Below are 25,756 nucleotides of genomic sequence, written 5' to 3' on the forward strand. Positions count from 1 at the left end.
TTACTTTATACACCTCATGTATTTTCTCATGTTCTTTTTCTCCATGAGTCATCAAATTATGCTGGCAGAAGTGTTCCCAGTACAGACACTTGCTGCTTGTTTACTTTCACAGAAAGTTTTTTTGGTGTGCCTTCTTCCCGGGTTTTCTAAAGTGTCTTGCCTCTGTTCTGTGGATCAGAGAAAAGGGCCCAGAACCCCCAAAGCATTGCTGTTACATAATAAACTATCTTTTTGAGTTTAGGGGTCAGCAGGGTCTGTTTAAATGGTGTTTTTTTTAATCTTAAAATCAAGGTCACCGTTTTGGTTCCTGGACTGTGCTTGTTGAATGGCGAGAGCTACTCTGAACTGTAGACTTAAAGATTCAGTTAGATTGTTTCAAATCAATGATTAAAAATTCATTGTTTTTTGTTTACCTAGTATGTTTTTACTAGGAACATGAGGGCAGGAGATGGAGACTTTATTGAGCCACACTTTGTCATCCGTCACTTTGTGCAAGCCTCTGCATGCATTTCACACATAAAAGGTAACTAATATAATGTGTTTTAATGTGTCTTTTTTTAAAATAGCCATTTTAATTTGCAAGCTGTGAGACATTCTAAATAGGCATGATACAAATGTCATTTGATGTTTAAATTGAATACATTGAGTATGTTTTAGGACAGAGGTGCATCATTTAATTACTACAAAAAAAAATATTCTTCTAAAAAGGGAAAAAGAAATAAAAGATACCCACTGCTTATCAGAAACTCTTTGTTGTATATTTTAATACACAAGTAGCAGAGATTATTGTAGTTATTTATTTGTTTATTTTTATTATTATTATTATTATTATTATTTTCGTTTAAAAAGGAGTTAAAACTAAACAGGCCTCCTTTAGGCAAGGCCTCCAACAGATTTCCCCTCTTATTAACAGACAGTGACACCTACACACTTTCCATTTCAGCTTAATATAGCTGTCAGTACAGTGAAATTAAGAATTATCAAACATATTTGTTTTATTCCTTCACACCTTTGACCACATCCCTTGTGAGCTGAACATTGCATTGTTTTTTCCACCTTCTATTAGCATCTACTAGATGTAATCTTCTGAAAAATAATAACCCTGGGTGGCAGTGTGTAGCAAGTGATTTTAAACACATCACCTGTATAATCCAAAGGTTTTGGCAAGTGACTCAGGTGGTGACCTCCTATCTCATGTTTACCTGGTTACCATGACCTGCTCTGAAGAGCGACTGTCAATATCGACCTGGCTGTTTTTAATTTGTTTTCTTCTTTTTTTAGCCAGAGCATCAGACAGTGAGAGTAAGAAAGACACAGGAAGACAGAAATACATCAGCTGCTTGTGAACATGCAGCAAGACTACATTTCTAAACCAGATAATTGAATTTTAGGGAGGACAGTGTAAAATATTCAACAGTTTTGTTGTTGTTGTTGTTTTCACAAGAAATAATTAGATTTTCAATATACTGTTCAATCTATATGTTATCCTGTTTAACTGTTAGAGCATGACACATTCTGGCATAAATGTATAGCTTTAATACACTGTTAGTTAGTTTGAATAAAAAGCGTCTGTCAGTTATAAGCAAATTATTATTTATATTAGTAATAGTGTACTGTCACTCTGTTTAATTGAAAAGCACTTGAATGTAGCTGTTGCAAAATGAAGGGGTAAGGACTGACTACACGTCTGTCACTTGCAATGTTGATCCTTGTATTTAACTTCCAATTAATATTTAAGGCTAGTAAAAGGCATTGATGTTGAAATAGTGGTTTGAGAAAGAAAGAAAGCTTTCTTTCATGTATCTAGGAAAAGGATTCAACACACTTTGTTCTTTCTGCCCAAAGAGGATTGGAGGAGAGAAGGTATTAAAAATAATTATAATAAAAATAAAACAAATAGGAGGAGGCAGGGCAAAGCAGAGCAAGGGTGAAGGAGTTAGAGAAACACAGAGGGAGGGGGAAAAAGAGCTTGAAAAAACACAGATACAGAAGTCTTGCGGCTGTTGCTTATGAACAGATAGTACCCAAAGTCATGCTGGCTGTGCGTGTTTTTCCATGGTGATGTCTGGAGGGCAGAGCGGCGGAGAGGCTGCTGGCGCCAGTCAGCGATGCAGGACCAGCCCTAGCCTGGAGAGAGAAGAGCTAGAGGGACTTTCCTCACCACCTGCTCCACACAAACTCTCACCCATGTACCCCAAGGAGGAGCATAGCTCAGGAGGCATCACCTCATCTCTCAATTACCTGGATGGAGCTTATGAGGACCCAAAACCTTCTCAGAGCTACAGCAACTCATCACCTGCTAAGCCTTCCTCTACCGGATACTATCCAGCAGCCCCAGACCCTCATGCACCTGCAGCTGAATCCAGCAGTCCACTCATGTTTGCACCCTCCAGCTCTCAGCTGTCCCCTTACCTCAGCCATCATGGAGGCCACCACTCTACTCATCAGGTGTCCTATTACCTGGACACCTCTTCTAGCACAGTCTACAGGTCAGTTGAGCTTAGACATGTTTAATTATGAGCTCTTGTTGTGTTAAAGTGACAGTTCACCCAAAAAAATGAAATTCTTCATCATTTGCTCACCCTCATGTTGGTCCAAACCCATATTACTTTTTTTTCTTTTTGTGAAGCACTAAAGTTGATGTTGGGCAGAATGTTAGCCCCAGTCACCATTCACTTTCATTGTATGGAATGGAAAAAAGGATTAAATGAAAGTGAATGAGGTTTACATTCTGCCTTACATCTCCTTTTGTGTTCCACATAAGAAAAAGGTCCTACAGGTTTGGAACAATATGAGGGTGAGTGAAAGATGCCAGATTTTTTACTTTTGGGTGAACTATGGCTTTAATGTGTTGGTCGAGTTTGTAGGTAGAGCCAAAAAAAAAAAGCAAAAAAAAAAAGATGAAAATAGGTGTCCAGTTAATCAGATGTGGTGGATCAGGTAGGAGGTCATTTACACCTGATTTACGATTCATTGAGGCATAATATTTGTTTAGAACTCTTTCACAATTCTGCTTGGGTACCTGCTTCCAAAGGTTAATTTTTTTATAAACAACATCTTACACTAAGCCTGATGATGGAAACTGTTCCATGCTGGAACATAGTACTCTTATTAATTTGTTCATGTGTTTAATGTGCTTTACAAACCATGACATTTTAAATTATAGTAAGTACCATTATTAGCCATTAAAGAGTTAAGCTAATAAGCCTATGTAATTCAGATTTTGGTCATTACAGTTTTATGGTATTCCAAAAGTAAAATGTATGGTAGAAACAGTTCCCTTTTTATTAACACAATTCATTTATGCATATATTTCACACAAGTTGTAGAATTGTATTAAATTAACATGTCTTCTTTTAAATCCCTGGTTGTAGGTTTGTGGGTTGAGAATGGACAACAGTTATCCATAGATGGTCTTTGACGTGTGTTTCCGTTTACAATTATGTTCGAATATATACATCTTTTTATTACTGTTTTTCAATTAATTCGTCCCTGCAGGTCAGGTATACATTTTCTGTCTCTATAGACTAAATGGTCATGTGACATTGTTGGTTGGAAAGTACATGCTGACTCGTGGTTAGAACAAAACAGCGACACTCTTTCTCTGTTACTCTTAATAGACAATATTCTGCTAGTGTGTGTATGTGTGTGTCAGGTTCTGGAATTTGGAAAGCTGTATTTAAAGGTCTCAATACATAAAAAAATACATAAAAACCATGTTTGACCAGTCCAATGTCACGTGGAGTGTTGCACTCTCAAAGGCAGCTTTGATTTTTGTGACACTCCTTTTTTTTCTTGAACTTCCATTTTGGTGTCTATTTGTTTTTTTGTTTTTTGTCAAATAACAGCACTTTCTGCCATCATTCTTAAATTCTTGGAAAGAAGATCCTTGGGATTGTAAACACCATAATACGACATTGGGCACTACTGAAGTACACCCTTCACAGTGCAAGTGCAGATTTATTAAGCATCTCATCAAGTTCTGGACCTTGAGAAAAGAACAATTAGGGAAAACAACAGTGTATTGGAATCATCACATCCTGTCTAAAAGCAAACAGGGCGTACTGTTTATATATATATATACTTTCAGAAAAAGTGAGTAGAGATTTAGGGGCTCTTAATGGTCCAAAAAGCACATGGTGAAAACACTGCTATTAAGCTAAAAAAGCATGCTGGTAAATTCAGTTTATTGACCATTCAGTTTGTGCTGTATAAAACATGTCATTACTGTGGCCTTAGAGTAGAATATCATGGGTTGTAAAATCAGATATTTTCACCTCTAAAGTTGCAGTGCATCCTGTACTTGATCTGCTTGGAGTTCACTTTTGACATTTGGTGAGACTGGAAGCACTGCAGTTCATTTCTGAGGTTATGCAATAAATCTTCTGGACATTAGAATTTAGGATAAAATAAATATTTACAAACACTGGAACAAGAGGTCAGAAGGAATTGGAGCTGGTCACTTGTGTCCCCTTTTTGCAGTCACGTACATATTCCCGTTCAGTTTGCAAGGGCTGGAAGTGCGAAGTTACGGTGCTTGAAGCATGTGTCGAGGCAGCATTACAGCGAACAGGAGCATTTCTGCTCAGATCTGCATCGGCTAATTATGTATTAATTGGTGATTTTTCAAGTAGGGGGACTTTTCTGTCCCTATAGGATGAAAAAAAATGTTTTTTAGTTTTAAAGTTCGTATTATAATAGGTTAAATGTTTTATTGGTCCTCTTTAATTACTTTTTCTGAATTTATAAGAGTGTTGAAAGTTTAAAATTTGCACACAAAAAAAACTATTTTAGTTAACCAAAAAATGAAGATTCTCTCATCATTTACTCACCCTCATGCCATCCCAGATGTGTATGACTTTCTTTCTTCTGCTCAACACAATCAAATATTTTTAGAAGAATATCTCAGCTCTGTAGGTCCATACAATGCAAGAGAATTGGTGTCAAAATTTTGAAGCTTCAAAATCCACATAAGTGCAAAATAAAAGTAATCCATATGACTCCAGTGGTTAAATACATATATTCTCAAGTGATTTGATAGGTGTGGGTGAGAAACACATTACTTAAATATTGATTTCTTTCTCACCCACACCTATCATATCGTGTCTGAACATATGGATTTAACCACTGGAGTCATATGGATTACTTTTATGCTCTCTTTATGTGGGTTTTGGAGTTTAAAATTTTGGCACCCATTCACTTGCATTGTGAGGACCTACAGAGCTGAAATATTCTTCTAAAAATCTTCATTTGTGTTCAGCAGACGAAAGAAAGTCATTCACATATGGGAAGATGAGTAAATCATGAGAGAATTTTAAGTTTTGGGTGAACTATTCCTTTAACTTACCCTCTATAATATATATATATATATATGTATGTATGTATGTATGTTAAAATCAAAAAATTTAAATAAAATGTATTCTCAAATTTTTTATTTTTTATTTTTAAATTTTTTGGAGATATTTCTGTGTGCAAATCACTGTCTCCAATAGTGCTGTTACCGTCACACCGAGCATCTTAAAATACAATTGCATTTTTCAAAAATAAATAAATAAACATGGAAGTAAATTGTTTACCATGTAAATAAGAAGTGAAAGTGAAGAACATCTCTGCTATAACAGGAAAATGACAGTTTGATTATCAGAAATGTTATTAGTGTTATTAAGATTTTTACATCAAGATCTGAGAGTAGGGTAGTTACTGTAGGTGTCATTACCAAATTGGTTATTATTCGAGAATTACATAAAATAAAATAAAAAAAGGTAATTGACTGCTCTGTAACTTTGTCTCCATAAAAGAAGTTTGGTTCACACATTATACCAAAATCCACTTGATGGTTGATTAAGGCCAAGCTGAGATTTTTATTCCAGGACATGTGATAAGTGTTTAAACAGAGATGAACCATAGTTTGAATAAGTTGTATTTTTCAAGAAGATTTCAACTATAGTCAAAGCCCTTAATTAAAGGATCACCCTGATATTATACTTATGATATTTTATCATCCCCTGTATGTTAACAGAATGATTTCACTATGATAACTCATTGGAACCTGTGACCTCGTCCTTACAGGTCCAGTGTGGTATCTTCTCAGCAGGCAGGTGTTGGCTTGTGTGAGGAGCTGTGCAGTGCTACAGACAGGCAGGAGTTGTACACCAGATCAAGAGCCGCAGGAGGGTTTGATCTAGCAAAGGAGACTCGCTTTTGTGCGGTGTGCAGTGACTATGCCTCTGGCTACCATTATGGAGTCTGGTCCTGTGAGGGCTGCAAAGCTTTCTTCAAGAGAAGCATTCAAGGTAACCAGCCTGTTTGAGAAACAAAAGAGAGAATAATGAGCTTTACTATGTTGCAGTCAAACTACCAGCCTTTTATCTTGCTCTCCTTTAGAGCTAATTTGTGTGTGTGTGTGTGTGTGTGTGTGTGTGTGTGTGTTTTGTATTTCTTTTGTAACTGTAAGTATGCATTCATGTTGTTTTGAATTCATGAACAAAGTACATGAGATTTTAAGAACACTCTTGCTAAGATAAGTAGGTTTCAAAACAAAGGCCAACTGCTTTTCTTGACTACATCCCATTATTTGGCCTATATAAGCACAAAACAACAGCCTTCAATAGATAAACCTCAGAGCATGTCTATAATACTCAAAACAAATTCGTCCTTGGAAAGAGAATGATCATTTGGTGCATGCAAATGTATTGCTGTCTGTCACACTAAATGAGATGTCCAAAAAATGTTGGGTGCTGGTTGGCATGTAGCAGTATTGAGTAAAAAAAGAAAAGTAATTACATTTTCCCTGTTCTTTTTTTAAATAATAATTTTCAAGCCAAGCCATTGGGCTTTTAAAGTCTCAGATACAAACTTGAATTGCATGAATGTGTGAATGTGTGCAGAGTATGTAATCATCCTTGCATGTTCTGTACTGTTCTCCATTCTAAAGCTGATAGAAAAGGTGGAAATCAAAGTCTCACACATAGTAGGTCAGACTAAAGTCTGCCTGACAGTCACAATGGTACCATACAGATTTCTCTGGCCGCACCTCATTTGCAGTTCTGTACTACATTGTAAGGGGGTGCAGAGCTTTTTGGATTTGGTCAGATGACAGACTGGCTTGATGTTTTGAGCCTGACCCTGACACAGAGGCTCCTGATGAAATGAGCTCTTTCCTCAGGCAGGTAACTGCTGCTGACTTTAACTGCTATTCTAGTGAGGAGAGCAGGATTCTGGGGAAAATGACTGTAAGTGTGTGCTTGCCAAATGGGTTTCAGGGAGGAGAATTACAGTGAGAATAAGGGAGTACAGAATCATAGAACACCAAGATGTTTAAAGGAGAAGAAGAAGAAGACAGACCAAGAGGACAGAAAGAGAGAGAAGAGCAGAACTAAAATTATAAAATTATACATCTCAATAACTCTGTAAAAAGTGTCATAATTTTAACAGAAAAGAAACTAAATATGCTTCTAAATTGGTAAAAACAAAACCAAACAAACTATAAGATACATTACTGTATATGGTGAACAATGATATTAGACTGAACAAAAAAATACACAAAATATGACTGTAAAATACTGTAAATATATATATATATATATATATATATATATATATATATATATATATATTTGAAGTACAGTAAAAGGATGTTTCCAAGTCCCTGTGAGATGCATTACTTTTTATTTAAATAGTTACTGTATGTTTTTTAAAAAAAATTTTTTATTAGTTATCAGGTGTTGTAGGATGTCACATTTTATGTTATTTGTTTAATGTTTAATGCATTATTTCAGTGTCATTTATGTTACTCTGATGGTGTCATTTTTAATGACTTTTAACACTTTAATTCATCACGTAGCCCTCTGTTTTGCCACCTGGGGGTTATCAGTATATTTTAAATGAACAAAGAAGACTTTATTAGTTCAGTAGGTTGACATATTAACATTATATAAATTAATGAAATATACTGTTATGAACTGTATCCAGTATCCAGGCACTAAAATGGCATCCCTCCATTTTCAGGCAACCAAAAATGAATTTCTGGCAACCAAAGCTGTCAGTTTTAATGTAGGCCTACATTTAACAGGATTTGTACAATGTGGGATATCCAGTTTCCTGCCAAAAATATGAGTGTCTCACATATTCTACAAGAAATAAATGAACCTTAGCGATTTAAACGATTATATAAACTTTTGCGACAGAGTCGATACTATGTTGGCAAAGGTTCCTGAGATATTTGAAAGGGGTGATTTCAAGTGTGCGATTTAAAGAATTTTCTTTTAGAAATGTGAAATTCTTATCTGACATATAATTTTGAAAATACTATCATTTGGGGTAAATAGTATAATTTAGTGTTAGGATATACTGTATATTTTCCCTGAGCAAGCTATCATTATCATTAAAATTTGTCAATGAATCTATTTTGTACAGATTTTATAATAGGTTACGTGTTACATCCCTGGATGTATATAGCTCTTCTGGAAAAAGTGGTATCCAAAAGAATTGAACAAATCTGGGGTAGGCTTCATTTTATATACTAAGCACGTCTGATAATTATTTTTGATTATTTGTTTCAAAATTTGTGATTGTATTGTGATAATTGTATGCAAACTGAAATGGTTGCGAAATATGATTGTACATGTTTGAAATTCCACAATAAACAAATAAAAAATAAATAAAAAGAAGATGTGAAACATGAGATATGGCTTATATGAGTTCAGTGGAAGACCCTTAATTATTTGTATATTACATTTTTTGGCCTCTGACAATGTAAGTAAACTTTGCTATGGTTAAAATAGTAGACCTACAATAAAACACAACACAAATGAGGATTCAATATTAGGCCTGTCCTGATTTTTACATCACCTGATCACAATCTTTTGATTTGAAGGAATATTCCGTGTTCAATAAAGTTAAGCTCAATTCACAGTGTGTGGCATAATATTGATTACCACAAAAATTTATTTCGACTCGTTCCTCCTTTTCTTTAAAAAAAGCACAAATCTGGGTTCTAGAGAGGCACTTACAATGGAAGTGAATTGGGGCCAATCCGTAAATGTTCAAATACTCACTTTTTCAAAAGTATAACCACAAGACATAAACAATATGCATGGAAATATGATTTTAGTGTGTAATAAAATCACTTTCTAACCTTTTCTGTGTAAAGTTATAGCCAATTTTACAACTTTGTTGCCACGATGATATAACGTCAACAAACCCTAAAATTACTGTAAAAATGACGATTTAAACAACTTTACAGCTCAAACAGTAAATTAGTTTCAAAAGAAGAATTAATGTAAGTGCTTTTAAAAAATTATAAGCTTAAAATTTCTGCCTTTTAAACCCTAAAAATAAAATTGGCCCCATTTTTTTTAAAGAAAAGGAGGGACAAGTCGAAATTTTTAAACAAGTTGAAAAATTGTAAAATTTATGTGGTAATCAACATTATGCCACAAATGCTGTGAATTGAGCTTAACTTGTACTGAACCTGGAATATTCCTTTAACCGTAATTATCTGAGAGAACTGTGATTCATTGAGCACTTTAAATTCTTATCACATTGTACTATCCAAATGAGAGATTTTTAAGCAAATAGAAATGCCAATCATGAACATGTTTAATGAATGTTGAGTCTCGTTTTCCGGTGCAGTAGTGCATTATGTGAGCACTCCAAATGAACTGAGGCTGTCACCAACCCCCTCCTCGGATCATTTAGAGCAGCTACTGAAGAGCACATGAAGATTAAACGCTAGCTGTGATGTGCACTCGCTGTTTAAAAGTTTAGACAAGCCTTTCGACAGTGTCTGCAAAACGTTCCGTTTTCACTTTAACATTGTGTAATGGCCAATGTTCTTGGTCATTGTGGGTTTATGCACAGAATTAATGACATGCAGTGACACAGAGGAGGAGATGCTTACTCTGTTACTGTGGGGATGATAACATGGTAGCTGTGCAGTTGGATTTGTTTCGACTGCTTCAAGCTTTTCTAGCACTTGTTTTGCTGTTGTCAATATGGAGAAAAGCAATCAGATTACCTTAAGATTCAGAAATTTGACCTTAAGAAATCTGCTGAAATTATATATATATATATATATTATTTGCTAAATACCTGGTGGGACTGATTATTATTACTCCACAATTAATGCACCTGATGTAAATAATTGATAACATGAACACTGTAAAATAAAGTGTGACCAAAGAATGATCATCAAAACAAATCCTACTTTTATTTCGTTTTCGCCTCTAGGTCACACTGATTATGTTTGTCCAGCGACCAACCAGTGCACTATTGACAGAAACCGCAGGAAGAGCTGCCAAGCATGCAGACTGCACAAGTGCTATGAAGTAGGCATGATGAAAGGAGGTTAGCACATAAAAGCTATTCTTTCTTTTTCTCTCCCTTCCTTTATTTTTTGTCTCATGCAAACATTAACCTCAAGAACATAAATGGGAATTATTTTTGTTATGATTTTTATTTATTTATTATTATTATTTTTTATTTGTTTTGCAGTTCATGCGCATCTATGATGTATAACTGTTGTGGGACCTGTTTCTAAAGAATTTCCCCTACTACTGTCTCTCATTAGCAATCTTATCTCATCTAATCCATCCATAACATGCTTGTTCACATGTACATTTTTTTTTGTTTTTTGTTTACAGTTTGAAAAGAGGGAACAATTACATGAGTTAAGGGGGTCGCACACCTGCTGCCGCGTTTGCGGACATGGCACGTTCTAAAATTTGAAACCACTGTTTTCAATGAAGGTATGCACACCGCTGCCGCCACTCGGCGTCTGTCAGTGGCGCCCAGCTACGACTCCGGAGGCTGCTCAAATTTCTGCCGCGCCAAGGAACGCAACTCACGTATTTTCCATTAATTTCGACCCAAATCATTATCAAAGATTATTTACTAAGTACATATTATTTATTTAGCGTTTTTCATTCTTGAAGAAGCGAAACACCTTGGTAAGTTTAGTGTGTACTGTCTGCCACCTGAAACGCATTGACGTGCCCTGTGTTTGATATCTATGCTGTGTCCTAGCCAAGACGCGACATGGTGTGGCGCTTCTCGTCTGGTGTGCAACCGCCTTTAGGGCCCTTTTGACCATTTCCCCTGCTGAAAAAAACAATAAACAAAAAAAGAAACAGCCTGTAACCAGCCTAAAGTAGTTAGCTGGTCCCCCAGCCTGGCCACACTGGTTAAGCTGGTCTTTTTTTGATGGTTCCAGAGGGGGTTTGGGCACTTTTCAGCTGGCTGACCAGCTAAACACCAGCTTGGCCAGGCTGGGAGACGAGCTAGAATAGATCTGCTAAAAAAAAAAAGGCTTAAACCAGCATATGGTTGTTTGCTGTTCTTAGCTGGTTTAAGCCTTTTTTTTAGCAGAATAGATTCATCTTTGCAGTTGGATCGCATCTTGTCCATTGCAGGTTTTCGTAAGGACCGCGGTGGCCGTGCCATCAGGCGTGAGAGGAGGAGGAGTAGTAATGAGGAGCGTGACAAGATCTGCAGTGAGCAGCCGAGTCATGCTGGTGTGAAGACAGCGAGCCCACAGGACAAGAGGAAGAAGAGCAGTGGTGGTGTGGTCAGCGCTTTATGCATGCCTTCAGAGCAGGTGCTGGTGTTACTTTTAGGGGCAGAGCCACCAGCTCTCTGCTCACGACAGAAACACAACCGCCCATACACAGAGATCACCATGATGTCCCTGCTCACAAATTTGGCAGACAAAGAACTTGTCCACATGATTGCCTGGGCTAAGAAAGTACCAGGTAAAAAATAACTAAATAAAGAGAGAAATATAGTCATTTGTTTCTATTCTTCTCTTTGGTTCTCACTGTGTTTATTCAAAGATCAGTTAAGCAACATCTCAGGAGCTAGAGTGCTGTTGTACGTGCCGATATTCAGCACAACAACACGACTGCGAGAGTGATACTGCTTTAAAACAACAGTTCTATAAACAAAATTTATATTGAGTAACTTACATTTCATACAACATTTTTCCCTGTTAGTTTGTTTATTTTTTCTTTGCTAATGAAAATAGTTCAGTTGCAGCTCCACTCCACGTTTTCTATCTTGCACTTGCCACTCACTGGTGAGCAAAACCCCTGCTCTGAGAGATCTTAGAATGAGAGAAATCACTGATACTCAGACTTTTAAAAACCCCACTCCTCAGTCCAGGCAAAATCACACAACTCTGCTCCATGCTCTGCTCCACACCGCTATCTAGTGAACACACAACACACAGAGTGAGACAAGCAGTGACACATCCCAGTGCTGTTATACTAAATATCAGCCCTCTTGGAACACCACTTTGAAAAGCCCCCTCATGCCTCGTGCCGCCCCCTCACAAGATGCCACCCTGGGCAACTGCCCATGTTGCCCATGCCTAAATCCGCCACTGGACAAGGTCACAGGCACAAAGCTAAAGAACCTGGGGGCGAATACAGTTATCTATGCTGCGGCTCAGTTTGATTTGGCCTCCAACTGAGCTTAGTACACACAGAAAAGACCGCTGGGAATTTTAGTGAGCGTACTGTTCTGTTCAGAGGTCTTAATTAGCCCTCCTCGGAGAAGTAAACAATTTATCTTATGAGAGACAACAGGCACAATTTTTATGTAATTGTATGTACGTGACAATTTTTGGAAAGGTGCATTTATTTACATTTATCAGCACTCTTATTACCCTCTTATACAATAACAAGGAAGATAATGTAAATCTTAGTAATGACATTTTGAAATATGCTTTATTATTTTTATTTGTGCTTCCTAAGGCAATTATCGCTATTACTAAGACAGCATAAAACATTTAAAATATAAGCTGGGTAATTCTCATTAAACCTGTCAAGAAAATGACCTGGTCATATTTAACCCCAAATATAATAATAATAATAATAATAAAATTATATATGTGTGTGTGTGTGTGTGTGTATATATATATATATATATATATATATATATATATATATATATATATATATATACACTACCGGTCAAAAGTTTTGAAACACTTATTCTTTATTATAATTTTTTTCACATTTTAGAATAATAGTAAAGTCATCAAAACTATGGAATAACATAAAAGGAACTATGGGAATTATGTTGTGACTAAACAAAATCCAAAATAAATCAAAACTGTGTTATATTTTAGCATCTTCAAAGTAGTCACCCTTTGCCTAGAATTTTCAGACATGTACTCTTGACATTTTCTCAACCGACTTCTTGATTTTTTTTTTTTTTTTTTGTAATTAAATGTAGTTTTATAATGAAATAAATTAATATGGTGGCACAATTATATTTTTGTCTACAAAACTCATTTCAAACATTTAAGCATACGCCTTCAGATCAAAAGATTTTTAAGATCATGAGAAACATTTCAGTCAAGTGTTTCAAAACTTTTGACCGGTAGTGTATGTATATGCACATTTACCATGTGTATTTATATACATGTGTATATATACAAATATGCAAATGTAATAATATTATAATTAAATATTATAATTTTTATTTAAATAAAAAAATAATTATAATTTTTCTATATACTAATACACAGTATAATTATGTAGTTATATTTTGTGTAAAGAAAATTAAGCCTACAGTAAGTAACATTATGTTGTAGTTGTTGTTGTTTTGTTTTTGTTTTTTGCATAGTGTGACACTATTTTTAGCACACTTAAGCATATTTTACCACACAATTCTTATTACCGTAACACATCCAGATGTTTTACTTATATTAATTCCAATTATTTTCTGTGGCGATTCTTTGATTTTTGTCGTACAACGATTGTTTTGATTAAAATCATCAAAAATGAAAACAGTATCAAGCGAGTACATGATGTCTAAATGCTTTACAATGCTTCACTGTTCTCTCCAGGGTTCCAGGACCTCCCCCTGCATGACCAGGTTCAGCTGCTGGAGAGCTGCTGGCTGGAGGTGCTAATGATCGGGCTGATATGGAGGTCCATTCATTCACCAGGAAAACTCATCTTTGCTCAAGATCTCATCATTGATAGGTACTGCATGTTCTGTACCTCCTCTTGAAGGCCACACTCAAAGGAGACTCATTATAGAATAGATATTTCCAACTGTGTGTTTTGCATTTCGTGAGGGTGTACTGACTGAAAGTTTAACCCTGAATTCAGCTCTAATCTATTGCTCTGACTTTCTCACTCACAGCATGCATTTTATTCATAATGCATGGATGGAAAAGTGTGCAGCTACACTTTGATAAACCTGGAACATGTATTAAGTTGTTTTTGATTTAATTTAGCCTTGGTTGACTGTTAAAGAAAATGGAAAAGTGGCAACATGTTGTGATAGAATGCGCTAATAAAGCTACACACCAAGAGTTCTGCATTAAATTTTTTATCCCACCTCTTAATGCAACATTTAGATAATTTTACATAATATTGATGCTGCGAGCTTGTGTGTGTGATTGTATACTTTCTGCGATGTCACATCGACCTGATGCATTTCCTCTGTGTGCTGCTTATTTTTTGCCTCAATTTGTCAAAGAACATTGAGTTGCATGAGGTTTTGTCCCCACGCAGAGGGGATTGGCCCAGCGGAAGATTGAATGATTGTGAACCGAAAACTAGAGGATGTGAACTATTTACCGGAGAGCCCACTGCTCCTTTCCAGAAGGCCATGTCACAAGTAGCATGTAATTAAAGATGCTTGATAGGGTACAGTATCTTTAAAGGGCTGCTGAAGAACAGCGTCATCACTGACTAAGGGGAAACGAATATAATAAAAAACCAGCATCCGTAAAAGCGATGCAGTGGTTTATGAGTTGTTGTGCTGCGTGGAGGTTTAATGAAACATCCGGGGGAAAGAATGAGCAAAACTGGGAGGGAAGTGACAAGGTGGAAAATTAAACTTGAGATGAAAGTGTTGAATGAGAGACCAAATTCTGTTATCATTTATTCACCCTCATGTTTTCCAAACCTGAATGACTTTTTTTGCTTCCATGGAACACAAATGGAGATATTAGGCAGAATGTTAGCCTCAGTCACCAAGCACTTTCACTGCCATTTTGTATTTTTGTATTTTTTTACAAATAGAGTGACTGAAGCTAACATTCTGCCAAACATCTTCATTTGGGTTCCACAAAAGCAAAAAGTCAGACAGGTTTGGAACAACATGAGGGTGAGTAAATTATGACAGAATTTCCATTTTTGGGTGAACTATCCCTTTAGGACTAATGCTCCACACAGAGAGATGTCAATTACAAGTGCAGTCAGTGCTCTCTAAGTAAACAACACACAATACAGGTGCATCTCAATAAATTAGAATGTCGTGGAAAAGTTCATTTATTTCAGTAATTCAACTCAAATTGTGAAACTCGTGTATTAAATAAATTCAATGCACACAGACTGAAGTAGTTTAAGTCTTTGGTTCTTTTAATTGTGATGATTTTGGCTCACATTTAACAAAAACCCACCAATTCACTATCTCAACAAATTAGAATATGGTGACATGCCAATCAGCTAATCAACTCAAAACACCTGCAAAGGTTTCCTGAGCCTTCAAAATGGTCTCTCAGTTTGGTTCACTAGGCTACACAATCATGGGGAAGACTGCTGATCTGACAGTTGTCCAGAAGACAATCATTGACACCCTTCACAAGGAGGGTAAGCCACAAACATTCATTGCCAAAGAAGCTGGCTGTTCACAGAGTGCTGTATCCAAGCATGTTAACAGAAAGTTGAGTGGAAGGAAAAAGTGTTGAAGAAAAAGGTGCACAACCAACCGAGAGAACCGCAGCCTTATGAGGATTGTCAAGCAAAATTGATTCAAGAATTTGGGTTCAAGGCATCAAGAGCCAACACACACAGACGTGTCAAGGAATTTGGCTACAGTTGTCGTATTCCTCTTGTTAAGCCACTCCTGAACCACAGACAACGTCAGAGGCCTCTTACCTGGGCTAAGAAGAAGAAGAACTGGACTGTTGCCCAGTGGTCCAAAGTCCTCTTTTCAGATGAGAGCAAGTTTTGTATTTCATTTGGAAACCAAGGTCTTAGAGTCTGGAGGAAGGGTGGAGAAGCTCATAGCCCAAGTTGCTTGAAGTCCAGTGTTAAGTTTCCACAGTCTGTGATGATTTGGGGTGCAATATCATCTGCTGGTGTTGGTCCATTGTGTTTTTTGAAAAGCAAAGTCACTGCACCCGTTTACCAAGAAATTTTGGAGCACTTCATGCTTCCTTCTGCTGACCAGCTTTTTAAAGATGCTGATTTCATTTTCCAGCAGGATTTGGCACCTGCCCACACTGCCAAAAGCACCAAAAGTTGGTTAAATGACCATGGTGTTGGTGTGCTTGACTGGCCAGCAAACTCACCAGACCTGAACCCCATAGAGAATCTATGGGGTACTGTCAAGAGGAAAATGAGAAACAAGAGACCAAAAAATGCAGATGAGCTGAAGGCCACTGTCAAAGAAACCTGGGCTTCCATACCACCTCGGCAGTGCCACAAACTGATCACCTCCATGCCACGCCGAATTGAGGCAGTAATTAAAGCAAAAGGAGCCCCTACCAAGTATTGAGTACATATACAGTAAATGAACATACTTTCCAGAAGGCCACCTATTCATTAAAAATGTTTTTTTTATTGGTCTTATGAAATATTATAATTTGTTGAGATAGTGAATTGGTGGGTTTTTGTTAAATGTGAGCCAAAATCATCACAATTAAAAGAACCAAAGACTTAAACTACTTCAGTCTGTGTGCATTGAATTTATTTAATACACGAGTTTCACAATTTGAGTTGAATTACTGAAATAAATGAACTTTTCCACGACATTCTAATTTATTGAGATGCACCTGTATATAATACTATTATGCAATACAGTTATCTTTCCAAGAAGAGATAATAGGGAAAAGGGATAGTTTTTTTAGGGGATGTATAAAAGCCATATCCTAGCATGAATAAAATGTTTTATTTTCTCTCTTTAAAGGAGTGAAGGAGAATGTGTTGAGGGGATGGCTGAGATCTTCGACATGCTCTTGGCAACTGTGGCTCGATTCCGCAGTCTCAAACTCAAGTCGGAGGAATTTGTGTGTCTCAAAGCCATCATACTTCTCAATTCTGGTGAGTAAAACAGAGTTAAACAAACTTCTGTCGCCTCTTTAGATTACACATTTTTGATTTGTGTACTTGCTAAACCACTTGTTTAGAACAATGAGAGACTTTGGAGCTTCCAGAGATACAGTAGGTCCCAAAATCTGGGATTCAAAATCGAATTTATACATGGAAATAATTTCAAATAAAGAAACGGTATGGCCCAAAATAAATAAGAAATATAAGTATAGTAGGAAGATTCTATTTCTAGGTCATTAATCATATTAGCAAATATAAGCAAATTTGTAAGACTGACATTAGTAACTCTGTACTAAAGGTCATAGTTTATTGCTTCCCCTGAAACACAGAAGATGTTCTTCTCAAATCATGCTGGGATAACATGGATCACCAGGTTTTGCACAAACCTGTGGAGTCCATGCCAGCTTGAGTGTATGCTGTCAGTAAAGCAAAAGAGGGACATACCAAATACTTGGAAATTTTATTTATTTATTTTTACATTTCAATTCAGTTTTACACACATGTTATTAAAATGATAACTTGTAATTATTGTATAATTTGTACAGACAATTTATTTAAATAAGAATGCTAAATAGAAGCAGTTTCACTAGTGGTTTCAGATGTTTGGACACTGCTATATATGTTATATTACCTGTGTTGAGTGTAATCTAATTACAAAGTAACTCATTACTGTAATCTAATAACTTTTTAGTACAAAAAGTAGTGTAGCACATTACATTTCAAATTCTTGTCATTAGTTTAGTTACTGAATTTCAATTAAGTTAATTACTTTTAAGTACATTACTTTCTAAAATAATATAATTTTGTAGAATATCTTTAAAACAAGAATTACAATAATAAGTCTATTTGTTTGCATCTCTGTGGCAGCTGAATGGAGTGCACCCCCTAACAAGACAATAAACAAGGAGGAAATAATTTAATTCGTGAAATTGTGTGTAAAAACAAACTTTTCTGTAAAAAACATTTTAGAAAGTAGCTTAGAATTAGAATTAGTAACGTTATTTCTTTTATTTTACATTAAATTCAGTAATCTGATTACAATTTTAAAAAGATAATTAGTCATTTTTTGTAAATAATTTACCCATATATAATCTGCATCATCTTTGCATAAAATGAATCTGTGTCTTTATGTAAATAACATTCTAATGTACAGTACTTTATATCACAACCCTAAACTTGTCCATGGTTATTGTTAGGTCCAAGATCAACAGCTCCTCTGTCATGTTCATCAACTTCTCAAATGGTGATTGCTTCATTTGTGTATCTGGTCAGGCACATTTTCATTCTGCTCCAGCTCTGTGGAGCCCCAGATGGACAGCTTCATGGTGCAGTGCATGCTGGACAACATCACTGATGCCCTCATTTACTGCATCAGTAAATCAGGTGCCACACTGCAGCTGCAGTCCCGTCGCCAGGCGCAACTTCTGCTGCTGCTCTCCCACATCAGACTCATGAGGTAAACACAGATGGGGATCAGAAAGAGAACAAAAAGAAATTATAGGCATAAGAGCAGCATTCCCATAATCCACTAGAATACCCAGCAAATTTAGCAAGTTTATCTGTAAATAGTTTCTTGGTTGAGATATTGACAGTAGTTACCAGCAGGGGAGTTCCACTAGCAGTTTTTTGATCTAAAGGCTTTCACTTATAAACTTTAATGTAGTTTTGTTTTCATTCTTGATTAGTTTCTTTACAAAACTTAACTTAGAATTAAACATTACAGTCATGCACATGTTATATTTGTGTTCTATCCTTTGGAAAGCAACAAAGGAATGGAGCACTTATACAGAATGAAATGCAAGAATCGAGTACCACTGTACAATCTTTTGCTGGAGATGCTGGATGCACAGCGATTCCAGTCTCCAGGCAAGGTGCAGCGACCCTGGGCACCAAGTGAGAAAGATTCACCCTCTACACCTACAGCCAGCAGCAGCAGTCCCTCCAGAGACCTTGGAGTCATGCAGTCCATACCAACCAGTCTCACACCTGATGCCTGAAAGACTTATAACATCTGATGCATGTCTGGTAGAATGTACAATTAAACAGTTGAAGAATGAACTGAGTAAAAAGGACTATGGTTGAAAACAATGTCGCTGACCGCACTAATTAAATAGTTTTGGGGCTAAAGTGGTCTCCTTGTGCCTTAACAGATTCCACTTTAGATTCAGGTAGATCAAACCAGATTAATCAATTCAAACTTCCCAAGTTAGCACAATAGGCTGACTAGGCTAAATAAAAACAAGGTTGCCACACACTACACATCAATGGTCACGTGGTTCATGTGTTTTTGAAAGTTTAAGTACAAGGATTCAACAGACATTTTCACCTGCAAGAACTTGTGAAAAAATGTTTGCTGAGAGCCAGATTTATGTAGAAGTTGCTAATTGTTTTTGTCTTTGGGTGGGGGTATTTTCTCCAGCCATCCCATTAAGCTAAAAATAATGACAATCAGCTGTATGTGATTGGAGAAGTGCACTAGAAAATTGGAATGTCTGCAACAAAGACATTTATTTAATTGCTAACAATGATTATTCTTTCCCTACACTGAAACATTTTCATAAGTGGTATGTCACCTTGAAAGTGGCTAACGGAAGAATGTAAGGTTACACTTTATTTTACAGAGTCCATGTTACACATTCTACATGCTACTCTAATTGTATTATAGAAATAATAGTGAGTATAATTACATTCAGCTCGACAAAATAATAAAACACTTATAGTTCATTTGTATTACTCAGTACTGAATATAGAGTAACATGAAAACTATAATATTGTGACCAAACTTAAAAAACCAACACAGGAGAACTGCCTGTTAGTAACTCTGAGAACAAGTCTCTCTTGTATAAAACTTTATTTTCATAAGTTAATGCATTTAAGTTTGATTAATTTCATAATCAGAGATATATTTATAGATACAAATTACTGCTTTATTTTTAATTTTGAAAATTCAACTGGTAAAAGGGCATAGCCCAGTGGTTAGTGGTGATATTAGTGGCATCTCATTTGCGAAAATATGTTTACTTATTGGATGGTAAATATGTGAATGTATGTACAAATGCTATTTTTGCTGTGCAGTCATTAGTTTTATGGCCATGTTTACAGACTTGTAAAAACCTAAAGAGACCATCATTTCACTATTTTTATTGCTTGAAATAATCATTGGTCTTTTGTGGCACATTCACTAGTATGCATATAGTGCAGAAACTGAAAGTCTTGCTGTAACTGATATTGACAGCTTTATACTACAATGGATGCTTCTATTGCTTTTATGAATGTGTGGTGTCTGTCAGATTTTTCTGTAAGTATGTGAATTTGTTTGGTCACAGTCAAGTAGACAGTAACTTGTACATTGCTTTTATCAGCTTACCTACATTTGATACTTTTGAAAGACCTAAATGTGGAAATGTTAATTTGGCACAATTAATTATAAGGGCTTCAATTATAAAGAAGAGAAATAAAAATGCTTTTAACATTATTATTATATTTTCAACCAAATGTAAAGAGCAGAAATGTTTATACATACATACATACATATACATACATATATATATATATATATATTTAATGAAAAGATGTATCTTTTTATTGTCAGCATTAGCAAACTGTACACACATAAATAGGCTTAGACATTATAATCATAATGAATGTTTTTGTCACATTGTCACAACACACAAATTAAGATATCTAAGTAAGTATATAATCAGTAAAAAGCACACATCTCTCATATAGCTACACCTATCAATGATTGTTTTGCATTTCTGGAAAAAAAAACAATTGTGAACTCCATGCCAAAAAAATAAAAATAAAATTTTAATCGCCATGCAAAATCTTATACTGAAAATAACTTTATCTACAGTTTAAATAATAAAAAAATAAAATTAAAATAAAATACTTTTCTTGCTTAAGCAAATAATTTTGGCCATTTTCTTGGTATAGTTGCAGTACCTTATTATTATGTCAGTGCTATTAAGTGCATAATACAAGCTTTCGTTTTTCTTCCGTTTCACTGGGACAGTAAAGGTTCACCAATTTTTACTGTACTTTTGAATTTGTCCCTTAGTACAGATGTCCAACACTAGTCTACATTGCAATGATTTCAAAAGTGGTACACCGTTCAGTGAAAAATGAAATTAGCAGCTGACTTGAACTGTACAGGAACAGGAGCAATCAACTTTGGCTGTCACACAAGTCCATTCTGTGTCCTGCTATGCCCTGCAGTTATTTTAAATATAATATAAAAAATAAAAAGGCATTGGTAAAGTCTCATCCTGCTCATACAGGTGGTGGGCCATTGGTGTAGCGCAGCATGGGATGGAAGGATCGGGCAAAATTGTTGGCATGGGCACAACTGTAATCTTCTTCAGTCATGGGCACCAGACAGGTTAGGCCCACTATGAGCAGCAGTAGGAGCTGCAGTGGCAGAGCTGCCCGGATCACTCGCAGCAGAAATGGCTGGCAGCGAGCCACAGCAACGCCACCTTGTGACCCGGAGGAACCAGACTGAGACAAAGCGCAGCCAGAAACGCTGGGCAACCTAGGACAGATTGTGCCAATAGGTTATTTATTAGTCATTCTGACATATATATATATACACAAATTTTTGGGGTAAATACACAATACAGAAAAATAACATATTTAGTATTTTATGAAAATGTGAAAGGGTTAATAGTTTTTAATAGTCAACTATATAAATAAACTAGCTTCTTTCACTGTTTTGGTATTTGCATATATTCATAAATGATTCCTTACTGATAGATGTGTATTCATTTGCAGTCATATTTTATGGCTGTATTGTAGGCATTTTTGAATTTCCATACATATTTTGTTTTTGGTCACTTTCCATCAAAAACATTATTTCCATATTCAGTAATACCTCATTATTATTTTTCATTAAGTCAAAACAAACATTATTTAATGCTTAACAAATCAATAATGCATTCAAATATGAATACTGTCTGAATTAAAATTGAGACATTTCAACTATTTGAATGTAAACACTATGTTAAGCATTACATAACATCATGCTTGTTTGCTATTAGTGAAAGTTTTTATGAAGTATTATGCATTTTTTATGACTGATTTTAAATTTTCTCTGATATAAGGCAGAGATGGATGTGAGAGCATTGTTTGCACAAAAAATAAAACTGCAAAAAAAAAAAAAAGAAAGAAAAAAGATGAAAGCAACAAAAAATCACATGGTCTAGAAAATGACTGATAAATTGCAATATTTTCACATGGTATTAAGAATGGTGAAAGGTGATGGATCTAAAAGGACTTTGAACAATTTTCTTTAAAACTATTATGTTCAAAGGACATCCAGCAAGCATCAGTTAAAATGTCAGACTCAATATTATGTTCTGGGGAAAAAGAACAAATAACAGTGTGTGGAAGAAAGATTACTAAGAAAGAATCCTTGAATAGGATTTCATTTCTTAGAAGTCAACCCCTCACAACACCACCAAGGGATCTCTCCTCTGATTGAATGGTTCTAATGTAATGGATCTGGATCTGGCTCCATCATCCCCCCCTGCATTCTAAAGTCCAATAGACAGGTACCTGCGGCGTGGAAGTCTGGCTGAGGATCCTGGTTCTGACACACTACATTTGCCTCGTAGCTGTTGTGCAATGAGCAAAAGGGAGGGAGGGGTAAAAGAAAGAAAGAAAATGTTTCAGTCCCAGCAAATAAGGACAAAACTTGTGGTGACAAGCAGAGATTTATAGCCAAGCCAACAATATAAAAACAAATCAGTAACAACAAAACCAAAGGCAGCAAATTAATTCAGTGGCAATGACAAAAAAAAAAAAAAAAAAATCTTGCAAGGTGCAAGAAACCAGGCTTTTCAGAACAGACACCTTAAAGGTGCACTCAGTAACTTCTGTGTTTGCAGAATTTTGGACTTACACTGGCACCTAGTGGTGTGGATGAAGCATTATTAAAAATCAGTAGTTTTTAGTTTCAGATAACATTGTAGAACTGTACAATTCATAGTCAACCATGATTACTTTAATCCATGAGTGAAATTGTAGAATTTCAAATGTAGGATTTAGCGAGTAGTATTCAGCTGGTGATGTGATCCTAACATGGCAGCCCCCATGAGGGCCCCCTCTCCATGTAGACTAAAACAGCTTTTATAAGGTTACTGATATGACTAGAGTCCTCATCTCATGTGAGTGGCTGTGATTGTATACATATATATAAAAAATTCATTTATTTAGGAGTGCAACTTTTTTAACAAGGAAAAAATTACTGAGTGTGCCTGTAAAACAAATCCATTTGACTGGTGATAAAATTAACTGTTGTTTGAATTGATTTAAAACATGTCTGAAAATTAAAGCCAGTATTTCTTGTATCATTTTAAAAAGAAGTAAATTACTTCTGTGGTCAAAAATAAACGTTTTAGGCAAGCCAACATATTTACAGGGGGCTGAGGTAGTGAAATAATACCAGAGGAATTATAATGGAAAAAATGTTTGAAAATCTTTTGCAGTTCCCTTGATATAAGCTGCCTTACAGTAGAAGGAGTGTGACCTTCATTGCATGCCAAAAACAATATTTAAAAAAAGGGAGAAGTGTTGCGTTACCGATTGTCGTTTAGTGGAAATGCTGACCTCTGAAACAGGATTGACCAATCCAGAAGTATCTGCCTCGTTCATAACAGACCAGAGGGATGCATCCTGTGAGTATGGTGAAAAGACAAGTGAGAATATAAAACAATGACAGACTTCAGACTTTTAGCATTGACATAAATACACCAGAGGGTCTGGTATAGTGGAAGCTGATTTGCATGATTTTGCCTGGAGAGAGAAGAATCTTTTTCAAAGTGGAGCGTTGGCGTTTCCTCTCTGATATTGCTCTGATACTGCTCCATCACAAGGAGCAGGATTGCTGTTGCTCCACACCAGTCATATACTCTGTTGGCTTACTTCCCTTATTATCAACACCTTTGTGTCTCTAATACTGATTAATAGTTGGAAGAAGACTAGAAAGAGCTGAAATACTGACAGATGTGCTTTTAGACTAACCTGTTTGTCCCCAGAAGCCTGAAGCTCTTTTTCTAGCAGTTCCAGATCCGCGCTAACAGCCTTCAGGAGTAGACATAGGCGGTTCCCAATGACATGCACCCTCTCTTGGGCCTCCAGACACTCACTCCCATGTGCCTGCACCAGCAACTGCACTGAGAGCTCCTGCAAACCATCCACTCTCTGCTCAGTCTCTGTCAGCTCCCGATGAATTTGCTGTGAAGAAGCATTTGGAAATTTATTTTAGGTTAGTAAAAGATTAACATTTGTGTTCTAGTACATTGCTTTTCAACGTTTGAGAATTATAAGAACTTTGCGACCATGGCTGAATTTCAATTTGCATCCTACTACTAAGGGTGAAAAGTACCTACAGCACTACCAATGTCGAAGGATGCACTTTCAGGTATGAACTGAGCCAGTACACAAGTATAGCGACATAGTACAACACTAAAAAATTGCATCTTGTTACCACATCAGAGAACTGATTCAAACCAATCCTCTTCCTTAGAATCATAAAAATTAAGCAAGGATGTATATTTTGAAAATCCCACAGAATTAATGCAGAATTCATGCACCTTTGACATACTCTGTTTTTATGTATTATGATTTGTGATACACTATTCCTAACTGTGCATCCTATATAGGGCAGATAGTATTGCAAATACAGCTTCGGCCTATGTCCATCCAATCCAGAAAGCAATCACCCACTCATACAGAATAATGAAAGAGGTACCTTCAGTGCTCTGTAATGAGCTCGTAGTGTATGTCGATCTAGCCCCGATGTGATGGGGACAATCTCATTCCTCCTGCGGTCAATGTTCTCCAGCCAGAGCAGAAGACCATGACTCAGCTCATGGAACTCCTGAAGAAAAGCACACAGTGTGAATGCAGTCCCGTGTCTACCTATGTGTATTTGTCTTAATGTATAAGGCTAGCTATGTGTTGTCTGTGTATGTACCTGGCACTGCATAAGAGCATCCTGAAGAGCTGTTCTCCACTCCTTAAGAGACTTTCCCAGTCGGTCCCAGTATGTGTTCATGTCTTTGAGTCTGGCTTTCAGCTCCTGGCTCTTCTCTGATTCTGATTGGAGGAGTGCAACGCTACTTAAGTTGAGGGACAGTACTTTGGACTTTAGGGAATCCATGGCTTTCTGTAGCTCCTGTTCGTGTAAAAAGTTGCACATTTGTTGTTGTTGTCCATCAAGTTAGAAACACAATACAATAAGGGGTGGGACGATTAGCTCTGACAACAATTTGATTACGATTCTCTACCTAAAAATTACAATGAATCGCGATGCATCGTGAAATCTGAAATCAGTCATTACAGATGAAATGTCATGTGCAGGAAGATACGATCCAAGTTTTAATGGAGCAGGCTCAGCAGGGTCATAGAATGAAAAACTGTCTATTAGTAGCATGTAAAGGCAGTAACACGGGATGTGGTAACCGTGAGTTCCCTATTCATTTTGGGATAGGGAAAGAGGCGCCAGGCGGCTAAACTGAGCTAGTCAAGCCCGTTCACAAGAATTCAATCGCATTTTAATACAGGACTGTTTGCGGCACACACTGCGAAAGATAAAAAACGTTTAATCTTTTTGCAGCTGCCGCGTGTCACTGACCAATCATAGGTGACTGTAATCAACTGGTTAGTTCCCTTCAGAA

General features: G+C 36.3%; 2 protein-coding genes across 2 annotated transcripts in view; one reads left to right on the forward strand and one right to left on the reverse strand.

Annotated features, from left to right (window-relative positions):
- Positions 1 to 80: 80 nt before the first annotated feature.
- esr1 (estrogen receptor 1) lies at positions 81 to 19,083 on the forward strand. The gene is made up of 9 exons (XM_051654916.1): positions 81 to 523; positions 2,072 to 2,489; positions 6,070 to 6,293; positions 10,231 to 10,347; positions 11,412 to 11,750; positions 13,853 to 13,991; positions 16,933 to 17,066; positions 18,348 to 18,531; positions 18,838 to 19,083. The coding sequence occupies exons 1-9, from the start codon at positions 436 to 438 to the stop codon at positions 19,070 to 19,072; spliced, it is 1,878 nt and encodes a 625-aa protein (XP_051510876.1). The 5' UTR covers positions 81 to 435; the 3' UTR covers positions 19,073 to 19,083.
- Positions 19,084 to 21,340: 2,257 nt separating this feature from the next.
- syne1a (spectrin repeat containing, nuclear envelope 1a) overlaps positions 21,341 to 25,756 on the reverse strand; it is a 193,871-nt gene continuing 189,455 nt past the window's right edge. The window contains exons 141-146 of the mRNA XM_051654915.1: positions 25,054 to 25,254; positions 24,829 to 24,957; positions 24,099 to 24,311; positions 23,658 to 23,750; positions 22,632 to 22,690; positions 21,341 to 21,609 (exon numbers count right to left, since the gene is read on the reverse strand). Of these exons, the coding sequence (XP_051510875.1) occupies positions 21,348 to 21,609; positions 22,632 to 22,690; positions 23,658 to 23,750; positions 24,099 to 24,311; positions 24,829 to 24,957; positions 25,054 to 25,254 (957 nt within the window). The 3' untranslated portion in view covers positions 21,341 to 21,347. The remainder of the gene's footprint in view (positions 21,610 to 22,631; positions 22,691 to 23,657; positions 23,751 to 24,098; positions 24,312 to 24,828; positions 24,958 to 25,053; positions 25,255 to 25,756) is intronic.

The sequence above is a fragment of the Myxocyprinus asiaticus genome, chromosome 25, assembly GCF_019703515.2.
Source record: "Myxocyprinus asiaticus isolate MX2 ecotype Aquarium Trade chromosome 25, UBuf_Myxa_2, whole genome shotgun sequence".
In the NCBI taxonomy this organism is placed as follows: Eukaryota; Metazoa; Chordata; class Actinopteri; order Cypriniformes; family Catostomidae; genus Myxocyprinus; species Myxocyprinus asiaticus.